The sequence below is a fragment of the Cydia strobilella genome, chromosome 19 (genome assembly GCF_947568885.1).
Source record: "Cydia strobilella chromosome 19, ilCydStro3.1, whole genome shotgun sequence".
NCBI lineage: Eukaryota > Metazoa > Arthropoda > Insecta > Lepidoptera > Tortricidae > Cydia > Cydia strobilella.
Window position 1 is genome coordinate 4,050,906 of NC_086059.1, and position 26,534 is coordinate 4,077,439.

The window sequence follows — 26,534 nt, forward strand, 5'->3', positions numbered from 1 at the left end:
ATTTGTCACTTTTAATACTTTATCCATAACCAAAACACATTGTAACTTGGTGTATTTTAGATTGAAAACTGCATTATACAAATTTAGGCAGTCATGAAGACATCAGCATTCAGTAGATATGATGTACAAAGATTTCTATTTTCAAACTCCTGAAGAACCTCGTCGTCTAGATATTGGTTGACGATGGCCGCTACGCGTAAATCATCAGTGGCGTGGGCCAGCGGTGCGCTTAAGTCGTGTATCGCGAGCGGGAGACGCGTGTAGCGCTGGAGTGGATGCGGGGAGGCGGAGACTGCAGTTGGCGACCGTAACAACACTACGCGGGATTGGAGCGCGCGTGGCGTTGCTTGTACGCGCGCTCTAGCGTTACGCGCCTGCGTCACTCGCGCGTACGCAGCCTCGATCAGCGCTTGCGCATACTGAGCTGAATACGTAACGCGTCCGCGCAGGACGCTGACGCTTACATCAACCTTCTCTCGCCAAGTGCTAGCATTGCGTAGCGCAGTCTCCAGTTGTGTAGAGGCGCTACCCATGAGCGCGCACATATGTCGCGCCACTGCATTCTGTAACACTTGCTCTGAGTCCTCGCCAGCACATGCCGTATTGATCTGCTCCTCTAACGCGGCTAAGAAGTCCTCCGGACCACCGCCCAAGCAGAATACCGTACCCGTCATACCTACAATCAAAATAATAAAACTAAATGATTCCGTTACTACTTTTAAATAAGGGTAAACGGATTATAAGCGGATACAGTAGCAGCGCCGCAGTTATTGGAATAATAAGGCTTATATTCTGGGTTGGAGATATCTTGAGATGAAGTACCCAAACGCGCGGGTCTCAAGCTAAGGACCATTGCTCCATTCCGGTAAATCTTACTCACCTGGTCATCTTTGACCTGACAAATATGTTTTATAAGGAATGCCAGAAGGTTAAGGAGTTAACAGAGGACCGGACGAGTTGGAGATTGCTCTACCGAAAAAAGCAAAGCTCTTAAATATAAAGAAAAAGAAGAAGAGAAGGAACGCATCCATATCTGCATATTATTTATCATTTAAGCATTACTACTTATTCAGGGATTCAAGTTATTAATTCATACGTATCTTATGTGTAATTAACCTGTTTCTTTCTTTACCTTGATCTTCCAGTATAGCTGCCATCTCTAGTGCCGTTAGTACTCCCATTTCGTAGCCCAGGAGGTAGAATCTCTTGTTTTTGTTAATCTTTTTCAACATAATCTGTAAAAAAATAAGTAGAATTTATATGTAGTTTCCCACATAATTACATTTTGTAAATTATACTACTAAAGTGACATTTTTGTAAAGTGACTGTGCGGGAAGAGAAGAGTCTTATAGAATGTATCGGTTCCCTTATCACGACTTCGCTTTCGTTCGGCATAGACTATTAGTGTCGCCACTTGAATATAAAACGTATTATTGTATGGTACCTTCACATATCTCGCTGCCAATTTTTCGTTAGACTCCCCAGGTTTATCGAGACCAGGCTGTAGCACGAACGCTTGCAGCTTCAGTCGCTCGCACATCAGCCGGTAGCGATGGTGGTGCCCCTCCAGTCCAGGAATCACGCACAAGACTGGCAAGGTTGATTGGTTATCCAGCTCGTCCTCCCTCTGAGAGTAAAAAAAAATTGTATTTAGAATCGCCTGATAATTAATGTACGATTCCCAAATCCCACCGGCGGGCTGGAGTCGGCCCGCGCCGGAGCGCATTTTCAATGTGCCTATTAATTACACCGCGGGCCAGGCGCAAATTTCCTCAGTCATCGCCTTCCGGGCGAAAACTCGTATAGCGGCAATATAACGGCTGTGTATGATGAACCCTCGTGAACGTCAGCTGCCGCTCCGTTGGTGGGTTGAGGAATGGCAGCCACCGAAACGAGTAACACGGTCTTTCCACTGCGATACAACCGGCTGACGATTTGTTTTATTAACAATAGCATCTAAACTATCATCTGACAAAGTATCAAGCGGGAGGCGATGACAAAAAAAAATTTACGTAATCGTAATCGTACGTTTTCGTAAAGTTGCCACTTTACGAAATTTACAAATAAGAGCGACAAAATCAGTGCTTTACGCGCGTTTACCTAAACTTCCATCAGAAAAGCAAACATTACTAATTTAGCGAGTCTGTTTTCAAAAAATTGATCAGATAAAAGGTAAGATAAGAAGACGTGCTAATAGATACCAGTACTTGTTATTTCAATTAGGTAACAAAAGGTGTAAGATAAGAAGACGTGCTAATAGATACCAGTACTTGTTATTTCAATTAGGTAACAAAAGGTGTAAGATAAGAAGACGTGCTAATAGATACCAGTACTTGTTATTTCAATTAGGTAACAAAAGGTGTAAGATAAGAAGACGTGCTAATAGATACCAGTACTTGTTATTTCAATTAGGTAACAAAAGGTGTAAGATAAGAAGACGTGCTAATAGATACCAGTACTTGTTATTTCAATTAGGTAACAAAAGGTGTAAGATAAGAAGACGTGCTAATAGATACCAGTACTTGTTATTTCAATTAGGTAACAAAAGGTGTAAAATTTCACGGACTAAATCTATCAATTTTACATATTTGCGACTAAAATCGACACCGGCCTCTTAAGTCGTCATTAAAATTTATGGGTAATAGTAATATCGTTGACAAACTATACGAGTGTATTATTTTTTAGACCCCACAATGTTGGGTTTGTTAGATGATCGCAAAAGAAGCACACCATAAGATCTATCGTAAGAAACTGTTATGTTGGTGTCGATTATTGAATTATTAATCAAACTTCTAGTGTCAATGTAACGGTTTCTTCATTGCATTACGTGGTCTAGTAATGTCAAATGAGATTACTATGGTTTATAGGCTGTAGTGACCTCTTATTAGTCGGGCTGTGTCGATTTTCATATAGAAGTAGAGAGAGAGACGAATTATGATGATGGTATCGGTTACGGTTTAACTCACTTAATTTTAGTCAGTCGCGCGACACGGAGTCCCTAGCTAGATCTCCATGTTCAAGCACTAACAGTGTATGAGAGTATACAGACACGATAGCCGCGCGCCCGGTACCTACTTCTATCGCTCGCGGCTAAATGGCGCAGATGAATTATAATATTTATAATTATGAATTTAAGTCAATTAAATCGTAAAATTAACTTAATATAGGTACCTATAACTTACCAGTTGACTCGAGTGTGAATGCGTGGGAGGTGACATCAACTCAACAGTTGCCAGTAGTTCATCCGGATCGACATACGTGAATAGAGCACCTAGACCTTCTTTGGGTGGATATTCGCATTCCTTTGACATTTCCTCGATGTCTCTTAATCTGCCGAATGTTAGATACTTAAAGCCATAATACATTTTACGACCTGGGGCCTATTTCACCACGATGACAATTGACAACTGACACTGACAATTTTCTGTCCATTCCCAGGTCGATAAGTAACGACGGTGCCTAGCTATAGCTATAGCTAGTTGTTACATCTGCAATGTTCGGCGAATTGTCACTGTGGTGAAAAAGGGGCCTGATAATATAGATATCAGTATCACATATGTACTAGGTACCATTAATTATTTGTGTTGATTTTAGACAACATATTTATTATGGTTCACCTTGATTATCTGGTTATATTCTACTTTGTCATAAATTAGAAGAAACGTAGTATTGGGCGGCGGGCTTCAAAAATCTTGTTTTATTATGTTCGTGTTATGTTATGGTAGAATGAAGAATCTGTACCTACCTAGATATATAAATAAATTCAAACTTAAACCTATTTTTTTAACATAAGTAACATAACCCTTGACTTACTTTTCTACAGTAATATAAGGTATTTTGTCGTCATCGATACAAACATAATAAGTGTCCCTTAAAAAGATAGATACTGCTCGTGCTTTTTCTGACGAAATTCCTAAATCTTGCAATGTTGCAACACTACCATCGCCACCGACTGTGTCTATCGAAATGGGAATACCTGTAAACCAATATTTATATAAAGTGAGATGGGTTAAGAGAAACACTGGGGCAAAAATGAATGACTGATTTATTTATTAATTAAAGGAAATCACCTGTAGGAAATCATCGTACTGTTTCTCTGTCTCCTAGCAAAATAAACTATGTTGCTTTTACCCCATATGACCTTAGGTAAATTTAAGATCGGATAAGGAAGGTTGCGAAAACTGTCCACGATAAGATAGGCCAGGGGTTAAAACTGAATAAAATGCTCAATGATTTTCATCGATCCGATCCGAACTTGATGCTTTTCAAAAACAAATATCTATACATAGAGTCGTTGTAGAAAACAAATCTTTGTGCAATTTTCTATTTTATTTATAGAGATAAGTATATTCCTTTTAAATGCAATCAACGGATTTCTGAATGAAATAAATAAATAATGATTATGGGACACTTTTACGAAAATCGATCTAGCCCCACAGTAACCTCAATAATTATGGGTACTAAACGACGATATAAATGATAGATAGATATAGATAAATACTTTAATAGAAAGCATCCATGACTCAGGAACAAATTAATATCTGTGATGAACCCACAAATAAATGCCCATACCAGGATTTGAACCCGGGATCTCTTTCGTCGTAGGCATGGTCCCTACCGACTCCGTTGAGTATTCAAATTCATTGTCCTTCTGTTTTTAAGTAAGTACTTACCAGATATCGCTGCAATTTGGTCTATGAGAGTTTTATTGCTTGTTGTAACTTGAGTGTGAGCGAATATATCACTTTGTTGTGAACATAGACCTTGTTCCACGGCATTTGTTATTTGCCGTGAATCTGACAATTCCTGCAGATAAAGTATAAGTTTTATCAAACTAGCAATACATTTCTAGAGGCATTACAATGTGTGGTCTATAACGACAGAAAGAACTGAAATTCTAAGAAGGCTTTAACATAGTTAGAAAAAGACGGTATCTCGCCGCGAGATACCGTCGCGCCAATCATGTGCTAGGCCTACTGATGTTGTTGTCACAGGCCACACCTTGTGTAACGCGATAGTTGCTGATGCACCTAACCTGTGGTATTTGAAGCATCATTGCCGGCAATCGTTGGCTCGCTCTTGAAAGACATACACGTTGGCCGACAATGTTGTTGATGCCAACAACAGCAAAATACCTGAAATTAATTAGTGGGCGCGATACACAATCACGAAATAATTAAGTGCAAGCACTTAACTACAACAGTCCGACAAAACTGCAGCTGTTGGATTTTTTTTTCAGTTCAGCAGCAACAAACATACTATGCTGCTAGAAAACAATGATCAAACCCGTATTTCGGTCACTTTGCGTGGTGAGAAAAATATTTTGAAATATGTATGCAGACATCATTTTACTCTAAGTAAATCTAAACAGTGCGTAATTGCCTACAGCTTGAGCACTACCTCGGGAATTCATATTCGTGCCTAATTATTAAGGAGCGGAATACTCATAGCAGAAATCAAACTTCAAGAGGGATTGACCATTGTGTTTCATCGATTATTCCAGTTATCGATGTTATCGAATCATTTCGCATATTACCGATCACCACCTTTTTACATTATTCTGTAACATTTGACCACATTGCATCTCCATATTAAAATAAATCACGTCAACGTTACATATGTCATTTATGTCGTTTGAATTTTCATAAGTCATTTCGGTGCCGTTTTACTAAAATAGTAAATGGACTTTCGAATGATCCAAGGAACATGGCGGATCGTGCTTCAGACATTTTGATTTATTTTTTGCATTCTTTTTATAGGATTTTCTCATAATTTTGATAGGATATTATGCAGTGAATGGCAAGCGCAATTGGTGCAGTTAATGAAGAATTATCTTCTGGAAATATGAATAACTAATTCCTTGGACATCATTCGGCGGTTCATGGTCTCGGCCGCCATTATTATTTGTACTGCTGCTCCAGCTACCCTCCAGTGCACCGTGAAGGCCTCGACAGATGACTGAATATCGACAACTTACTGTTATATATATCTAATACACTTGACGTTGGCAAAGTGCCCTGGTAGCAGAGAAGCCATTATTACGAATAAATAAAAAATGGTTAATCCTAAAAGAAAAACGATAAGCAAATGGATAAAGAAAAGAAATATTCTAATCATAATCTCAATGCCCAAAAAGATCAAGTGACACAGTTTATATAGACTTAATGATATTTTTAGTATCTTGCAATATAGCATGGTCCCCACAGTTTCGAATATTTTTCGAGAAATATATCACTTAATAAAATAAGTGTATTTTGTGTTTTATCCATTATTTTGCTAATCCAAAAGTCTAATTTCATTACTTAAACGCTGTCGTGTTAAGTGACAATTATTTATCGATAGTCGATAAAACACAACAGTCAATCCATTTCATAATACTTACTTCATTGTTGGACAAGTTTTTCTAGCCGCTATATCCAAATTATCTACCAAAGTTTCATACATTTTCTGTTGTTGTTTGTTGAGAGCCTTAGTTATCAGCACAAATATGCCTTCTACTGGGCCAATGCGCCAACTCTCACTCAACAAATTAATTATATCCTTACTGCTTGTAAGTTCTTCTGTTGATATTTGTATTTTGACGCCTAAAGTCTCCCAAGTCCTGTAAATGACGATGATTTACTCTAGTAAGATTTTATTATGTTACGAATATATGATCAAGTTATTTTTATCAAATATAGTGGCATAGGGGTTCATGGCGTTAGCCGCATTAGCTAAAGACTGAAGACCGCGGGTCGAAGTCGAATTCGTCCTTCACCAGTGGAGGGCTTCGTCGCTTTTTCTTTAATATATGACATCTATTTCATATTATACGGATTCTTACTTCAGTAAATGGCTTGATGGAGGGGCGGGTAAGTGCAAATGCAGAGTTCTGGCACCACTTTTTATCAGCCTGTCGCCTAGCTGAATCGCTAGTCCTTCTTCATCGCTAATCAACATTTGACAATGGTCAGATGAGCAGAAAAGTCTGTAAACAAATAAAATACTATAAATAATCAGGTTCCTCCACATATAATTCCTTGCTTTCTGAGCATTCACTGTTTAAGGGAACCTCGACACGAAAGGAGAAGAAGATTCCCTGTCATTTAAGATTGCTCTCCCCATCTGCTCAACAACAACAACATCAACATCATAATTGTACATAATTATTAATTAAATCATAATTATTTCTTACTTTGAATCATTTTAGAGCTTGTTATACTTATACGATACGGTATTCTGTAACCCATTATCTGGGTTCTATGTAGCGTCAAAGAAAAAACCGGTCAAGTGCGAGTCGGACTCGCGCACTAAGGGTTCGGTACCATTACGCGAAAAAACGCAAAAAATCATGTCTGTTGTATGGGAGCCCCACTTTTATATTTGAGTTGATTGAATGAAAGGTAAATTGCGGTTTACGATTTATGACGTATTAAAAAAAACTACGTACTAGATCTCGTTCAAACCAATTTTCGGTGGAAGTTTGCATGTGCATCATATATCTTTTTAGTTTTATCATTCTCTTATTTTAGAAATTACAGGGGGGGGAGGCACATTTCACCACTTTCGTGTGTCTCTCGCGCAAACTATTCAGTTTAGAAAAAGATGGTATTAAAAACCTCAATATCATTGTTGAAGACCTATCCATATAGGTATGGGTTTACTACACTTATGGGTTTAATGAAAAAAAATTTTTTGAGTTTCAGTTCTAAGTATGGGGAACCCCCAAAATTAATTGTTTTTTTTTTCTTGTCGTTTAGTTCTTGTCGTTTCGGAAAAAAGTGGCTGTGACATGCGGACGGACAGACAGACAGACATGACGAATCCATTAATCCATAAGGGTTCCGTTTTTTGCCATTTGGCGACGGAACCCTTAAAACAAACAAGGAAATTATTTGGAAGGAAAAAGAAAAAAAATTATACTGTAGCTACTCTGGCTCCTTACTATTACTTAAGATTTAACAATTTGGACTTAGTCTTGTCCCTACCTGGGACATTCCGGTTGAGGAAGTGCGGGCTGCAAGCGTAGGAGTATTCTTCCACGATGACCGCTAGCGGCTAGCAAACGGAATGCACGGGTCGCCTCTTCTGGCATAAAGGACACGCGTGATAGCGGGCGTACATACCCATCTTGGATACCTTTCGCTACCATGACTTGTAGCTTCTGTAAGTTAATTCGCACGTGTCACTATAATTCAGTTTCAGTCATTTTCTTTTGGTAATATGAGTGCATTAAATATTTTGATATCGAGTTTAAATTTAGTCAGTTATCATTTACCTGTATTTTTTTTAAGTTAACCATTGTTAACCATCAATTCATCATATATCGTCAGGTGACAAGCAAAACTCATTAGTAACATAAATATCACTAATAATACCTGTACTTATTTTTGCAATTAGTGAGTTTTGGGTTGCATCTGACGATATTAAACTTTTTTTGTGACAATTTTTTTTTTACATGTTTGAGCGAGTGGTTAAGAAAGAGATTCCAAATAAGTACCTACAATAAGGAAAGATTCACATTAAACCGTAAAAAACCGGCAGTGCGAATCGGACTCGCGCGCCGAGGGTTCCGTACTTTTTAGTATTTGTTGTTATAGCGGCAACAGAAATACATCATCTGAAAAATTCAACTGTCTAGCTATTACGGTTCATGAGATACAGCCTGGTGACAGACAGACAGACAGACGGACAGCGGAGTCTTAGTAATAGGGTCCCGGATTTACCCTTTGGGTACGGAACCCTAAAAAGTTAACAAAGTATAATTAAACTAAAATATAGTACATTTCGATGCTAGTGCGGAAAGTATGTCATTACTTCACGAGTACCGAGATATCTTGGTAAGACTCGGGACAAGTGAAGAATGACATTTCCGCACGTGTATCGAACGACGTTTTTTAATACAGTTGCGAAAAAATAAGAAAAGCAACAAGTAAGGCATGGAATTCGAAACTTTTATATTATTAATTATGTGATATCATTGACATTGACATTATGAAGAGGTGTTTTTCTAGCTTTTATTCGACTAGAATAGATTTTTATTAAACCCACTTCAATGAAAGTTTTTTTTTCAAATGCATGTTCTATAAGACAGAAACAATTGTAAATATTAAAACATTGTACTATTATTACCTAAATATCATTATTTACGATTATTTGTGTATCGTATATTTATAAACAGCCACGAAAAGTAGCACTTTTTGAGCAACTGTATTAAAAAATACTTTTCATTTCTCATGCTCTGAAAGAGGGTCATTGTTGTTCTAAAAGGTGTGCAGAAAATGATACGTGTCTGCACTAGAGCATTTTACGTTCGAAGTACGATTTTTTTAATTTTTTTACGATACGCAATTGAAATTTGAGTTTAAATGGATTTGTTATACAATTTCCATTCTAATATTTGACTCTCCATTCCATAAATAACGATACTTTTGCCTGAATTGTTAATTGAAAGTACCCTCAAAAAAATACTATAAAAATGTATACTTGTCATGTTTTAAAAAAAACACATGCATTTTACTTTCCTCGTATTCGAAATGAAAAGTAGAGTGTTTAACTCGGGTGAAAGGCATCATTTCTGCCTCGGACTATTGGCGCTCTCACTGCGTTCGAGCACCAAAATACCTCGGCAGAAATGAGTGCCTTTCATCCCTTGGTTAACAATCTACTATTACAATGCATGTGCTCGAAAAGTGCGTTTCCTACGGAGCCATATCATGCGGAAAATACTACTTTTCCGCACTAGTGCTTTCTGTTTTAATTTTTTTTACAGTACATATGGTGCTACTTTCTCGCACTAGTGCGGAAAAGAGCACTTTTCGTGCATATGTCGAAAATTTAAAGGGCCATATGTACTAATAGGTAATTCGCAACTCGTGTCGATTTAAAACACTCCTTTTAATAATAAAGATAAAGATAAAGATTCTTTATTTGCAAGAATACTTAATTCTAAAATACAGATGTTGTGTGTGTGTGTGTGTGTGTGTGTTAATTAAACTTATTTGCCATGATATATGATTTTTTATTTACTCGCACAATGCATAATAAAACATTGTATGATACACGTGCGTAAAGATGATTTCCCACTCGTATTCCTTTATAAACTCGCTCGCTTTGCTCGCTCGTGAATAAAATTCCACTCGTCGCAAATCATACACTTTCCGCACTTGTTGCATAAATAGCTATTGTTAACTTTTCAGCGAATTAGCGATTATGATTTTTCAAGAAAACTTACCTTCCATTCGTCTTTATTTGGAGATTCAAATATAGATGCGAAGTCGATGCTCATATACGATCGGTCTCCCGCTATGTAGCTCATTCTAAACATGTAGTTTTCTTGACTTTTAAGTGGGCTGGTGTCTAAAGTAATACCTTCGGGTGCGCAGCATTTTAGGAAAGCCTTGTGACGTAATAAAAAAAAATGTGAGTATACAGAGTTATCAATCCAAATGAGTCAGTAGGGAGAAGTCAGTAACTATGAGAGATAGCGATATCTGTTCTTAGGAACCATGGCTTAGATTTTAAATTTAATAATAATGGCATTAAAAAAAAAAACATCAAATTTCATAGCAAAATTTGGTCCTTATACTTTCAGGATCAATTATACAAACAAATACTACACGCGATGACCCTATTCGATTCCCGGTTATGTATGAGTTTAAAAAAAGTTTAAATGTCATTAATATTAGATCTAAAATCGACGCCATGATTCCTAAGAACAGATTTCGCTATCTCTCATAGTTTCTGACTTCTCCATACTGACCCATTTGGATTGATCGACCTGTATATAATATGTTGTTTATACTTGATCTTGACGAATATTTCTTCAATACCTGGTGATTTGAATTTATAATCTTAAACGAGGAAAATATTAGCTGTACATTTTTCTCGTATTGGTGAAAAATGTTGTTTTTCACTCGGTACTTACTGTAAAATGTGCCTAGTGCCTACTTTGCTCCCCACTGGGTAATTGTGCTCCAGTTGGGTATCACAACTCACAACCTCAAGTAATTGTTACAACATGATAATAGTGACGGTCTACTTTAAATTGGCACATATATGGCATATATATGAATATGTATAAAATGTGAACATGGTAGGTATGTTGATGCGTAGGTACGACAATATAATAATTTTAAAAATAATTTATAATTTCGACCTTTGAAGCAAATTTTGGAGCAAAGTAGCAATTTGTTCAACCCTCGTGCCTTACAACTCGTAACGCTCAAAATTCCTATTTTTGAACCACTTGCTACCCTCGTGGTGAATCGTGATTTTTTGGTTACTCGGGCATCAATATTAGTACGAGGGGTTAAACATAAACAACAACTTTGCCCTGTACATCAATATTACCGTTTTAATTTCACCCTGTCCACATGTAATTACGACACTGCATCCTCTTCCCTTAGTGTGGCTTAGCACTAAGTCCGAAAAATTTTTGTCCCGGGAACATCCAATATGATCCTCTGAAATTAGGTATCAAAGCTGAATCTTGTGTAAGGTACAGGGGGCAATTTCGACTGGTAAGTTATAAGTAAGTTATAAGTTATAAAGTGCAACTTTGACCACCGAAAACGGCAATTTACAGTACTTTTACTGGCAATTGATTGCCTTCATACTGTTGATTAGTTTGGATTAGATGGAAATTTCTATCATATTGAAAAATAGATATATTTTGTTTATCTTATCTTATATAATTTTATTAATATTTTTTCTTTAATCTAGAGGTCAACTAACATTATCCGGATTTATTTCACAAAAAAAAACATGCAAAGAAGGGTTAAGAAAATCGACGACCTCCTTTGATGCATAATATAATAAATAAAATAAAAATATAGGCCTTTACAGGGTCAGTATTTTTAAGTGAGGTATTTGCATCGATAACAATCTCAAATCGTGTACATCACAGTGTCATCACTAGTGTTTTTCAATTTCATATAAAATATGAAAGGGCAATTTCAACTACCAAATAGTTAAAATTAGCCGCCATCTCAATCTTAGCGGGGTTATTTAAACTATCGCCAAATTACTATTAAAACATAAACTACATCAGATTCAGTGACATACAAACATAGAATAGGCTATAAATATGGGACTCACCTTTGAAAAACTTGTACAGACCCATTAAAAACCACTACAACGAATTTCGTCGAAAACAAAATGGCTACGTAACTCAGAAAGCATTCGGTCTATTAACACCGTCTGTGGTAATATTATCAACAATCTTTTTCGCTATGTGGACATATATAGCACTCTAATTAATAAATAAAAATGTAAAACATGGAAGATATTTCGATTAGTCGAAATTTCCCGCAGTCGAAATTGTCCCCCTGCACCTTATCTTAAACGATGAAGCATCATTCTTCAAGTAAGTACTTAAAACGACCGAATCTATAGTGTACCTTTTAGTTGTGGATATAATTTCTGCAGATACTGTTTCTTTTTTATATCACTGACGGCGACAAAAACTTCGCATTTCATATGTAATGTGATACATATGATGGCTTGTCCCAAAGCACCAGAGCCACCATGGACGACGATACTTGATCCTTGTTTCAGCTTACTTTTAATGAACTGAAAAAAAGTGACATGCTAAATGATCTCGCATTTTTAACTTTTAATTTGTTTCGCCGGGTCCATAAAAACAACAAATTATGGTGCTGCGTCCAACTTTCAGCCCGGAGGGCTCAATGCGTTTTTTGGGACTTATATGTTGTACCGGTATATATTGGATATCTTTTGAATTTACCACTACGATTAAAGAAAACATCGTAAGGAAACTTGCAGAGATCCGCAATGAAATTCAAAGGTGCAAGTTGATCCTCAAGCCGCTCGGGTCAGCTTGGAGTATTTAGCCGATTCCAACTCGGGCATGAGAGCCATGCGAGGATGCTTGTGCCTAGCAGAGGGACGTGTAAAGGTATTATTTATTTGTCTTGCATCAATCGTTGCTATACGTTGTTGAGTGGATAAGAGACTTGCAGTTGATTATCTAAGTTATTAAGCTTAGAATAAATTTAAAAGTGGAAAAATACTGCCTTGGGTGAGACTTGAGCTCACGGCCTCTGGATCGATACTCCAGCGCTCTGCCAACTGACTGAGTGCTCTATGAATAAGGTCTTGGTGGCTTGGTTGGCAGAGCGCTGGAGTATAGATCCAGAGGCCGTGAGTTCAAGTCTCACAAAGGGCAGTAATTTTTCCACTTTTAAATTTATTCTTAGCTTAATAGCATCGTTCGCAGACGTTTATGCTTATTAAAAAAAACTAAGTTATTAATACGTTATGGCTAACTGAACTTACAAGGCAATAGAATGCGTGCGCATAAGGCAGTGGCACGGTGGCTGCGTCCTCCAGGCTCCAATGGTCTGGCACCGGCCACATAAGTTCAGGATACGCCAACACGCGGTCACTCACTGCGCCCCCTCGCACCACGCCCATTACACGCTGTCCGCTACAACGTATATATTTATGTCTCACTTTTAGAAAATATCCAATTAAAAGAAATATTTTGCTGTCCCAGCTGCGCCAACAATATAGCAAGAGTTGGACAACCAGTTATTAGACGATGCAGTTTTATGGAAATAAATGTCATATACAAAGGAAAAAATGGCCTAGGCCTCCAGTGCCCAGGGCTATATGTAGTAAAATTGTGGCTTTCCATCAGAAAAGGGTACTTATGCTCCATGTACATAAGGAACGTTTCCATCAGAGAAGGGTCTTTAGTAAGGAAGCACATGGAAATGGAGCTTTATGACCCTGCTCTGATGGAAAACCACAATTATTCGATAATGTTACAGTTAAAAGTCAAGCGGACCCTGCCGCTAGGCCGGGAAAACGCTAGGTCGAAGAAATAAATTGATTTAATTTTAGGCAAGCATCCATATAAAACATAGAATTATCTATAAAGTTAAGTCATTATCTATAAAATGAAAAGTTAGGTGTATAATTAAAAATATTTACGTTTCAGTCATCCCACTGAAATCCATTCCATAGTAGCTCTCGCTCGTATTGTTTACTTCAAATGGTATCTCACCGTAAGCTCGCTTGGCATCATTAATATTGAGTCCGGCAAAATGTACCTAAATAAATGCAGGATTTGAATTCACATATTCTTACGACATGATGACAATCGATAATAGACGCCGCCAAACGGTAGTTAAATAATGTATGGAAATAATCACGCGACTTTTCGTACCATCTTTTATCCCGATACATTTTTTCTTTTCGTTTAGAGTTTGTCGATGTACGATTGTCATCTTGGCTAGGCCCCCAGAGCAGACGCATTATTTAAAGTGATATACCTTGACCGGGACGCCGAAACCCTTGCATCCAGCCGTTTCAATCCAGCGAAGAGATTCTAAGTCACCAATTTTTGCACTCTTCAAGGCTATACCACAATTGCTGCCTACTTTTTGCTGAAGTGGCTCATAGTACTCTCCTCCCCACTCATCCTGATATAGCAATATCATTAGTTTCGTAAAAATAAGTAGTATTTATACCATCAATCATTAAAGGATTTTAAGCTGTCTTGTATAACTATAAAATAAGATATCTCGACTAGTTATTTAGTTATAAACTATTACTTACGTGATTAATTATATTAAAAGCTAAATCTAATTCCGGCAGTGTATCTATATGTAGATTCTCGGATGTATTTTTGAATGTAAGCAGGAATATTTGGTTGCGTTCTGATTCGCTCCTCCACTGTTTTACCAAATCTTTTAGTCCCGATATCATAGGATACGGTGTGAGCACAATCATTCTCTGGCGCAGCGGTAGGTTCGTTCTCGCAGTTTGTAATAGTGCAAGATCCGAGGTAGTCCTGACAGTGAATGTACTAGTTCCAGAAGTCAATGTTATTGGCCTCCACTTTACTAATTCTAGTCGAGTTTTCTTAGAACTGTGCTCCGAAACAACACTGTATAATGCCGAGGGTCGTGATGTTTCCTCTAAGTGTTCAGCATTGATAAGAAACCCATTGCGGTGAAACAGGCGATAAACAGTTTGGCATAACTAAAACAGAAAAGCACAATCGTGTGTAAGCGACTTATAAGTATAATTTTAAGTAGTTTATTCAAGGGTCATGCAAACGAGTCCGGCACTTACATTGTCATCCCTGGATAAATTACTGACTAAAACCAAATCAGCTTCTTTTACTACATTGTCTAAAACTTCACTCTTATGCATATGGCTCATGTTTACAGCAATCCCGGGAATATCTTTTAAAGTAGTATTTATTTCTTGAAATACATAATCGTCTCCTCTTTTATCGTAAATTTCGACAACATTAATAATATCCTTGCCAATATTTTCGCTAACAATCTGTATAAACACTTGGAAAATATGTTGTACCTGTAACATAACGTGTTTAAAAATTTTTTTATATCCAATTGCATTAAGTTTATCATCTTCTGTTTTAGACACGTTGACAGTCCATTCTAAGTAAAGTACCTATTTTAAACTTGCCTTTAAGTCACGCACTGATTGAAACCGTGGCACAAAGTTCAACGCTTTCAATGCCAGTTTTTTTTCATCGGCAGGCACAATTTCACGGAATCGTATACCTTCCAGCAATATGCCCTCGCAACTAAAACCAACAAAAACATACATTTGGCGCAGGTCCCTTAACTCTAGACGACTTATAATTTTTGCCTAAGAAACCAAAATAAATTATAATTTAATTTTACCTAGTGCTGTCTTGAACTGCGCAAATGTTCGTTTTCATAACGTTTAAATCGTTTATTTGTACGTTTTTCTTATTCAAGTGTCTTTTGATGTCAATGGTAATCTTCCTTATGTAGGCTGGTTGAGAGATGCCCTCATGAGGTTGCCTTAGAACATTGAGTTGCAGCATGCCATCTATGAGGGTGACCCAGTTGCCTTTCCACAGTAGGTATCCCTCGGCAAATGTAGAGTTCGTACTGCAGATGCTTCGAAACTCGCCCCTGTACAAAAAATTGCAATATATCAAAGTCATCGCACACTCTGATTCGTTCTGAAATTGTTGCCTTAGAGAGGAAACCCACTGGTGCGTTGCGTTGCGTCGTGTTGTTTCGTGGCAAGCGACGTCGCAGCGTACACGCTGCGTCGTTTTACATATCTTTTTTATGACATGCGATGCAACGCAACGCAACGCATCGCATCTGGGGCCTGGTCCTTATGCGATACCTAATTAAAAATAATACCACACTAAAATATTGAATAAAACTCACGCATATCTATAGTGTCTTTGGAACAATATCTTGTAAACATCGTCAGTGGTTAACTCTAAAACTTCTGTAGTTTTTTCGTGATGCTTGAAACCTGTAGAAATGTTACTTGATACTCTATTAACATAGCCAGTAGCTACTTTTGAACTGTCGTCAGTCACCTGAAAAAACACTTTATAATAATAATAACCCGCGGGGGCAGCTTGTGGCGAGCTGACGGTGAGTGGCGACACCGTGGACCCCTATTCCAGAGGGCCCTTTCATCTGGCCCTCGCCTCTGTGCTTGCCTTAACCGGCCGGTCAGAGTGGAGTCGCAAGAGCGGGACCTATGCTCCAGGTTGGAAGTGTGAAATGTCATAACGCCGGCCTTCTGAACGGATTACCGGGATCTGGTTACCGCAGACTCGTTTCTCGACAACCTCACAGCCGCTACGAAGTTGCCATACTGTTGCACTGATGTGCGTGCGGCCATTGTAGGCCTGTAGGGCCCACTAAATGAAATGGCGAGACAATTTTGAGACTGATTGTCACGGCAGGTGTCCACTAGTCTCCTCCTATAGCCCATTATCCGGTCCATCCAACATTCAAATCTATAGCCTATGACCTTATAGACCGCGAGCCATGCGCAAATTTCGTCAGTCATCGCCTCCCGGGCGAAAAATCGTATAGCGGTTAACGGCTATGTATGATGAACCCTCGTGAACGTGAACGCCCGGGAGGCGATTGGTCATGGAAATCTGTTCCTGGCCCGCGGTCTATTAGTTCCCATCGCAACACAAAAGTCTTTGCACCTGGCGGGGACCATCTCCGGATGTATCACAATGTGCGTTAGGGGATGGTATCCGCCACGTGTATCCCTTGCTTTTAGATTAATTTGTCTTAAAAAGGCCTCTGCGCTGTTGGCTTCGGCCCCACGCACGCCTCCCAAAGGTCCGGGACCCGGGAGCGGGCATACAACGCACTGTGCGTGCAATACATAACGTGTTTAGAGTGCTGTTTGGGATGCCGGGTTACTGCAGCTTGTCAACTATGTTTGCCGAGGCGCACACTGATAGTTTCGACGCAATAGTTAGAAAACGGTGTGCGTCATTTGTCAACCGTCTTCGCCACAGTCAAAACAGTATTCTAAACGTACTGGCGCAGCGCTGGGACTCGCCTTTGTACGCGCGCTGGGTGCGGCTGCACGCGCCGCCGGTCGCCACGCCACTCCGATTTTAATTAGCTTATATTTTTGCTTGTATTTATTTTATTTTTATCACTAACATAGATTAATTTGATTGAGCGGATCGGAGCGTGGACATCGTAAAGTTGAATCAGTAGTAATCACTTTACATACTGATCTGATATTTTAGATTATTTTAGTTATTTGTCCCCCCCTCCTTGTCACACTTGGTTACATCTGGCAACCCCCTGTTGAGTACTTGCCTCGAACAATCCTGTCCCTCTGTTCAGCGAGACGCTAAGGCGCAGTTGCCGTGAGTCGTGCATAAGCGGCTGGGCAAACAAGTGAACGTCGCGAAACTGCACTGATAACTGCTTCCGAGCCACGCCCAAGGACATCGCCAGTGTGTCCCATACCGCTACCAGAGCGCCCGCGAACGGATACACCGTTTTACCTTAAGAATAGCAAATTAGGATTGCTCAGTAACTTGTCAAATTTTGCTCTATTTAAGTACTGAAATATTTATAAAGGTTGATCTAAATAATCCAAGCTCTGGATCGAAAACAAAACTAAACACGTGCATTTGTACAGACTCTACATCTAGGTCGACAAAATATATAAAATAAATTACGAAGTTATTAGGTTTTGTGAGAAACCAAAACCAAATAAAATGGATGCTTAAATCGTAAGGACTGTTTTTTCTATTCGCGAAGTTTAATAATCAACACTTCGTACCTTGTATGACATGACCTTGCAAATAGTTATTTTCACTGTCATGGAGAGAAATAACAAAATTGCACGCTGCTGCTTCTCTTCTGCTGGCACTGACGTATAATGGCAAAAACCTATAAAAAAGTGACGTTTCGTTTTTTAAGATCAATAAGTAATAAAAAAATTGCGTAACATAACTTTTAAATTTACCTCCGACGTTTCGAATAATAATCCTTCCGTCCGTCGTTGTGAATAATAATGAGTATAAATATTGAAAGTTTAAATCAGTGTAATAAAAAACTATTTTTTAAAAGCTACTTACCATGTTTCATTATGGGCCCACTCTACCAAATGTGATAAATGTGGGGTGCCGGTCGACACAGGAAAGTCAATCTTGGGATATAGTACACGAATATTTGGGTAATACCCTTCCATGTACAGCCTGTAAAATAAAAAACGCAATAACAAATAAAATTTAAAAAGATTTAATAAACTTGTCGTAAACATTAATCTTTATTTTTTCTCTTACTGGCCAATGGCTTCCAGGAGAACTTGTGCATTGTCCGAGTGACCACGTCGTGTGAGAGGCACATTAACACAAGACGATGGCAGGGACCGCTTGAGAATAGCTTGCAGAAGCCCGTGAGGTGCCACCTCTACCAATACTGCGTTTTGCGGTATCAGTCGTGACGTCTCTTCAAATAGCACTGGATTCTGAAAGTATGGCAATAAAAAAATTGGATTATGGTCAGTTTGAGAAACACAACTTACGATTTAATTTATTGATCCTGTTACGGGCTACACCCGGTATATTTATAAATGACATCATATCGGTCATGATATATTATATACCTACATGTATATAATATATTTTTTTCATTTTCATGTATCTATACACCAGAGTTGGGCACTTGCGATTAAATATATAATATAATGATTTGTCCAAATATTCCCATTATTAAAAGATCCTTGATTGAACAAAAATGAAATTCAATCAACTAATTTCTTAAGGAATAAATCGTTATTCGTTACCGACGGGTACTGAATGAAACTAAAAAAATCGCGAATTAACTAAAACAAATCATGTTATTGTAATTAATATTTACCAGAAGGTTATTAGTGTGGTATTCGGCCGAAGAATACTTCGCAGCTTCTTCGTTCCACCTTTCTTGAGGCACTGAAGTGGAAACCCAACGCGGGCTGCGGAGTTTCGGAGTGCTGATGACTTCAGTTAAATATTTACGGAGGGCCGGTCCTGCAATGATAACTATTTGAGATGATTGACTATAATTATTATTAGTTAATTTATATTAGTCATCTAAGCCAGACCCGTAATTTATATTATCAATAAAGGTATGAGTATTAAAGCAATACCAATAGAGGCAGGCTCTAAATATATTGGGACAAATACCTGCTTCAGCAATATACCGGGAATGGTACGCAATATTGGAGCAAGGGACGTCCTTAGCGAATATACCCTTAGCAGTCAACTGAGCGACAAACTCGCTCATCGCCACGGCCGGGCCCGAAATTGTGCAAGAGTCCGGACCATTGTGACAAGCTACTTCAATCTCCGGTGGACACATCTTTGACACCTGTCCATATTAGCACAAGTCGCTATTTTATATAGGATAACATTGTTAGTTGTAACATCGAAGGCAATTTCGAATGTGGTTTTTGGAATAAAACGTAATGAAGTTTAAGGTCTATGTTGGCGTATTTATTTCTTTATTTATTTGATATAAGATGTCATCTTTCGTCGGTCAGCTAGAAATCCGCTTTTAGTAATTTGGTTTATCTTGGTAGTAAGTCTACTACTTTGTCTTAAATTGCGGAAAAACCAACACAAGTTATGGAATCTCAGATAAAAAAATACGAGGTTTCATCTATAAACTAGTTAACTTCGTAGATAAAAAGGGGTTCCGCAAGGATACATACTTTGTCGAATCCAATGCCAACGGCTGCCATAGAACCGTGAATGAATGGAGTCTGCACAGAAACCAAACCTCGAGAGTACGCCGACAAGATCATTTCTTCAGCCGTTAAACAACCGTCTGCATACGCGCATCCTAGCTCACCCACGCTGTGACCTGCAATTTGACAACATATTTACATTTTGGCTCACGAACGTATGTGCAGGAGAAATAACAATGAATTACATTGTACGTACCAATTATTTTATTTGGAATCAAACCCAATTCATGCAGGATATCAGTCAAGCCTATTTGGATGGCAGCTATTCCGACAAATGAGTTCAGTATGTTGTCGTAGATGGATTTGTCAGGTGAGGTAATGATATGGATAATGTCAACGCCTTTTGGTTCCAACACTTTACGGCAGCTGGGGATTAACATTAAATGTAAACATAAAAATGTTCCACATTGTAAATAAGTGGTTTTCTTTATTTACAAGGCTATATTTAAATGATAAAATTTTTACCGTTCTATGGCATCGCTAAATATCGGTATGCGCATGAGTGCCTTGCCCATCCCAGTCCACTGTGAGCCCATTCCGCTGTACACAAACCACAGCGGTCGGTCGCTAGCATCACAGTAGCTAGCTTTTTCACACAAGCACACCGTTTTATTGTCTTTATCTGTACCTGCAGAATGACTCGTCAACATCAGTCATTGGAGAAAGAAAGTGGCAAAATAATATTGAAATTTAATACAGAACAAGAAATGTAAAATGAAATAAATAACCTGCCGGAGTAAAAAATGCCACTGCCATGACAAATTTTACGACTGCTCAAAGATAATTTGTCGATTAACAACGAGAACAAATTACCTAGAATAACAAATCCTCTGCCCACATGACCGCTTATCCTAGAAGAATGAATGTTATGTAACAATGCTAGTTCTTCAGGGTCAATTGACCGGGATTTCAAATCATCGATAATGCTTTTTACAGCTACATCCTGTCTTGCAGAAATTGTAACTAAACGAGGAAAGCTACATTGATAACGTGTTGGATCCTGAAACCACGGTTTAATGACAGAAATTATTCTTTAACTTGGAAGCTTCAATGTTTAAAGTTATAATAAAGTGAATAATATACCTTTGGCTTAAAATGACCATGTAAAAGAACATGGGAATTAATACCAGTCACCGACATCCCATTAACGCCAACATAAGTGCGTTTGAAATGTTGGTGATCAGTTAAGATTCGCATACGTCCTTTTTGTATTGCTTCTACATCATTCCGAGGGGTTGTGCAGTGAAGATTGCCAGCTATTTCACCCTTATGATATCCAAGTAGGACCTATTTAAAATTGAAAATGATAACTAGATAAATTCGAATAGAACCCGAAGCCGAATGTTGGTGATTAACTTGATTACTAATATCTTTTGCGTATTTACCTTTGTAATTGCAGTTATGCCAGAAGCTGCTTCACAGTAACCCAAGTTAGACATAACGCTACCAACTACTAGTGGTTCGGATCTATTCCTACAGAAAACTTCATCAAAAGCCTCCAATTCTACCTTATCAGCTTCTGCATCACCTGCAAGTAATGTATGCATGCTTGCTATGAAAAAGTATCAATTACCTACTACTTATTGAATTAAATCTAAATACAACTTTTTAAAATTTTATCGACACTACTTTCAAAGTAAACTACAGAGATTGAAATTAAACTATCGTGAGACATATTTCAGAATATTTAGATCAGTACGGTTCGGAACATGTCGCCAAAAGCGATTAAAAACAATAGTGAGTGAAACCGTACTGACCTAAATATTTTAAACTACAGAGACTTCATACAGAACAAAATAAGAGAGATTTCCTAACAAATACATAGTTTCAAAGCTATGTAAATTAAAAAACGTATCACATGAAGAAGAACGAAAACAATTACTTACCTGATCCAAATCCTTCAATGTATTCAACTTCATTAGGCAATATTTTTGCTTCTTCATAGAATTCTTTAAGGAATCCTGACATGCTGACGGGGTCTCGATAAAAGCCATACTTAGGACCTGTATCAGTTTCTACGATCTCGAGAAATTTGTTCTTAACATGTACCACATCGGCGTATATTCTAAAATATAAATTGTGAATAAATAATACCATCAATCTTTAGAACGGGTATATTTTACTGTTACATATGTATAAATCACCTAGTCAATTTACCTTAAGGCATCTTTAGCTTTTTGTAAAAACAATACGTTAACAGCTTCAGATCTAGCGCAGCCATCCGCGTTCTGATCATATGATTTCGTTTTACCATCTTTGCAGAGGCTTATTATCCTGAAATTTAAACGAAGCGATTAACATTTTTAATAATAATGAAAGCAATATATTGAAAACTCAAAAGAGAATAATTATTATACCTTCCATGATGCATAGAGCTTTGTGGGTGTAGGCATAAATTGGATCCCCCGACAATGGCTGCTTCACAGTCCCCTCGAGTCATAGCCAAGTACGCCTGCTCGAGAGCTACAGTTGAACTGCAGCAAGCAGCGTCTATTGATTGGGATGGTCCTTTTGCATTTAGCCAGTACGACACTCGATTGGCAAACATGGATTTGTTACACCTATTTAAACCATTAAAAACCTATTAAGATCTAGCTTTTTAAATTAAGTTATCGGTATCGGAATTTATAATCAATTACCCAGCTATTCCAAAACCAGTTCTTGAGGAAGCAACATAGAAAGCAGCTTTTTCAGTTTCCGAAAAACAAGATCCGATGAACACGCCGATTTTTTTCCCAGAAAGATGCTCTGGACTTACTCCTGTCGATAAAAAAGAAAACTATGAACACTAAACTTATGACCTCACAACCATTAATAATAACCTTTTTACAAGCTTTTATTTAGTTTCACCCGTCCGTCTGCAATCAAATCTTGCAAGTTAAATTTGACCCACTTCCCGATATTCAATGAAGCTGAAAATTTGCATATACAGCCCCAGCCCTATACGGGCCCTGGAGGGAGTGAGAGAGAGTTGGGTGACATTGCAATATTGTGGTACCATTGAGCTGATCTGTCGATGGAGACAGGAGGTGGCCATTTGAACTCTGTAATAAAACAATGCAACCTACCTAATTGTGTTTGGGGTTGTTAAAATTTATTTAACAACGACAAAAAACTTATTTAACAACTAAATATAAATAATCTCTGACCTGAATCGTAAATAGCTTGATAAGCTTGTTCCAGAATCTTCCGTCCCATTGGATCCATACTTGAACTGAGCCTATAATGGACTTTGAAAAATTGGGCATCGAAACAATCAATCTTAGGAACAGTCCCGACAAACGGTGGCACTTCAGGGTGATCGAATTTCCAGCGGGGCTCTCCTGCCGTAACAGGATTCTCCTACGGAATGGATTTTTTTTTAAATATGACACCTACTCTTATCTTGGAAATTATTGGATACAACAAAAGATGAACAAAAGGAATTCGTTGTAAAACTTAAATTATCGTTGTTACTAAGTTCCTTAGTTATGTCTTTGTTTAGTTTAGTTTTAATTTAGTTTATAGTTTATTTATTTAGATATAGTATAAATTAAGTGTTTACCTTTTTATATAATATGTCTGTTAGGTCTTTGATATGATGCGATTGTGGATAGAGGCCAGAAATACCAGATATTACGACCCTGTTCTTATCCATTGTTGTTCCCACAGCGGTCTCTGGCTGCTGTTCTTGAGGAGAGGGCACCATAATATCTGTGTAGATGTTTTAAGTTTTAAAAGCAATTTACTCTTATATATTAAGTACTATAATATAGAGCATAGCAGTATAAGTTTAGTATACATATAGCCGAGCGACGTAGTCACTGGAAAAAATATGAAACAGCAGTATATTTTCAGGGTAATTGATACCTCACAATTAAGCAACCAAATAAGCAATGTCATTATTTTCTTGATTGGGAATCACAACACTTTGCAAAATGGGGTCACTATCAAATTTACATTATCGCTAAAGGACAATATAGCTGAAATGTCTGGATTGTGTTATGTCTTTGTAACTACATAGACATAAATGCTAAATGCCTCTTTGGCAAAACGTCTGGATCTTAGAACGTAACAATTTAAAATGATCTAGGAGCAAAACATCTTTATCTTCGAATGTCTTTATTTCTTAATATACACGAATGCTAAATGGTCCGGTAGCAACACATTTGTATCTTAGAACGTCTTAATTACTAAACAGACATGAACGCTAAACAGTCAAGAATCAAAAAGTCTGGATTGTGTAATGTTTTTATTGCTAATATTCCTTACAATCTTTCCGTATTTTTACACTGTCTAAACCTTATGTGGTCCAATACAAACATTTCAATGCCAAAATTAGCTAAATCGGTCCAGCGGTTCTCGAGTTTATGCGCGACTAACAAACGCATTTTATTTATGTTTTTAATTTATGACGTTTTGCTATTAACTCGTTCTGTGTTTATGTCAATTAACTAATTTCATTTTCGGCTCATTAGATATTCTAATCATATGGACTATTTATATTTTCAGACGTTTGGCTACTTATTCATTCTAATTCTTAGCCATCCAGCTAAACTGTCTTTTTGCTGACTGAGTATTCTACTTTCATGTCGTCGCAGCTGAATTGACTATATGCTGACTGTGTATTTAAATTTTATGTCATCTAGCTTAAATGGTCGTTTTACGATAAGGTCAATTTGATGGTGACCCATTAAATGCTATAGGTACCTACCAAACTAAACTAACCAACTAATTTACTGGCGAAAATTTGATAGAGCAGTATATTTTTAGAGTAATTGATACTTTAATTACTCTGAAAAACGGTAAACCCCGCACGATATAAAACCATCATCCGTCGCAAGTCTTGTTCTCTTCTAATTTCTTGGCTTTCCGCCCCCTCTTAACTGGCTCACGTCCATAGTAACTGATTTTCAACTAAATAATGTATATTAATAATGTGTATTATTTAGTTGAAAATCAGTTACTTTACTTTGTAATTGCAAGTAAAACACAACATTTTTAGGGTTCCGTAGCCAAATGGCAAACAACGGAACCCTTATACATTCGTCATGTCTGTCTGTCTGTCCGTCCGTATGTCACAGCCACTTTTCTCTGAAACTATAAGAACTATACTGTTGAAACTTGGTAAGTAGATTCTGTGAACCGCATTAAGATTTTCACACAAAAAAGAAAACAATAAATTTTGGGGGCTCCCCATACTTGGAACTGAAACTCAAATTTTTTTTTTTCATCAAACCCATACGTGTGGGGTATCTAGGGATAGGTCTTCAAAAATGATATTGAGGTTTCTATTTTTTTTTTCTAAACTGAATAGTTTGCGCGAGAGACTCTTCTAAAGTGGTAAAATGTGTCCCCCCTGTAACTTCTAAAATAAGAGAATGATAAAACTGAAAAAAGTATATGATTTACATGCAAACTTCCACCGAAAATTGGTTTGAACGAGATCTGGTAAGTAGTTTTTTTTAATAAGTCATAAATCGTAAACCGCAATTTACTATTTACTCACGTTTCGCATGAAAAATACATTGTTAAAATTATGTAATGTACGGAACCCTCGGTGCGCGAGTCCGACTCGCACTTGGCCGCTTTTTTCTACATTTGAATTAAAGAAATATACCTATTGGTCGCCGAACATGTAAAAATAAAATAATTTTCAGCTTTAAATTACGTACTTACCACCACTCACTTCAGTATCCTATTGACACAAGATTCAAAGTGAACGATTTACACGTTCCTTACTCTTTTTATATCCCCGCATAATGTCTGCAGATACTCATATTATGATAATTTTATGCACTATTGGTTTGTTTCAATCAGGAATGTATAAATTGCAGGAATAGGAATAATATTTTTAATACTATGTAATAGCTCTGTAGTGTAAAAACTTGAATTGTGAATATTTTGGTAGTGATTCGTAAATCGAGAAAAGTGAGTTATTGTTAATTTCCCTACAAAAAATCATTGTAACTAATCAAAATACCTAAAATCCAATCGCTTGACATTTCCGCTGCCGCATTTTGTTCAAATAAATAAAAATATTCCGGGATATCATTATTTATGTACCATATCAATTATCATTTTTCTCTTTATTTTTCAGCATACGCATTTTTTTGAGTAATTGCAAAGTGTAAATATTTTTAAATCAAATTTCCCATCGAATCCGATTTTTTGTAACCAAATAAGCAATGTCATTAATTTATTATTTTCTTGATTGGGAATCACAACACTGCAAAATGCTATAGGTAGGTACCTACTAAACTAGCCAACTGATTAAAAATTATACTTTGATTGTTTACAAAATCTAAACTTTCAATAATTTAATACCGAAGTCAAGTAAATTCGCTGTATGGAAACGACGAACCAACGTGCAACAACTTTCTTTTGTTACGGTGAAGTCTAATTTATGAACACTATTTTATTGCTATTTAATAAAACAATATGTGCTTTCTACACTGTATTAATACTATCCGTTTTATATGTGACGTATATAGAATTATTGTGTCTGGCAAACACAACTT

General features: G+C 37.4%; 1 protein-coding gene across 2 annotated transcripts; it reads right to left on the reverse strand.

Moving 5' to 3' along the window:
* LOC134749887 (fatty acid synthase-like) lies at positions 1–25,726 on the reverse strand. Of its 2 annotated transcripts, none has more exons than XM_063684888.1 (40): positions 25,693–25,726; positions 23,579–23,727; positions 23,184–23,376; positions 22,674–22,794; positions 22,392–22,595; positions 22,192–22,308; positions 21,921–22,099; positions 21,420–21,562; positions 21,118–21,321; positions 20,848–21,034; positions 20,500–20,662; positions 20,231–20,400; positions 19,999–20,150; positions 19,472–19,655; positions 19,167–19,315; positions 18,590–18,774; positions 18,383–18,502; positions 18,085–18,194; positions 17,613–17,803; positions 16,191–16,348; positions 15,666–15,923; positions 15,445–15,565; positions 15,085–15,330; positions 14,566–14,991; positions 14,280–14,429; positions 13,939–14,057; positions 13,279–13,429; positions 12,381–12,552; positions 11,332–11,444; positions 10,214–10,378; positions 7,968–8,143; positions 6,824–6,967; positions 6,383–6,601; positions 5,036–5,135; positions 4,674–4,806; positions 3,814–3,976; positions 3,183–3,330; positions 1,445–1,627; positions 1,133–1,235; positions 1–676 (listed from the first exon to the last, which is right to left on the reverse strand). In XM_063684888.1, exons 2-40 carry the CDS (start codon positions 23,720–23,722, stop codon positions 84–86), a joined length of 6,957 nt encoding a protein of 2,318 aa, XP_063540958.1. In that variant the 5' UTR covers positions 23,723–23,727; positions 25,693–25,726; the 3' UTR covers positions 1–83. The 2 variants fall into 2 exon arrangements, with proteins under 2 accessions (XP_063540958.1, XP_063540957.1); XM_063684887.1 differs by having other exon boundaries at positions 19,167–19,327.
* Positions 25,727–26,534: the final 808 nt, after the last annotated feature.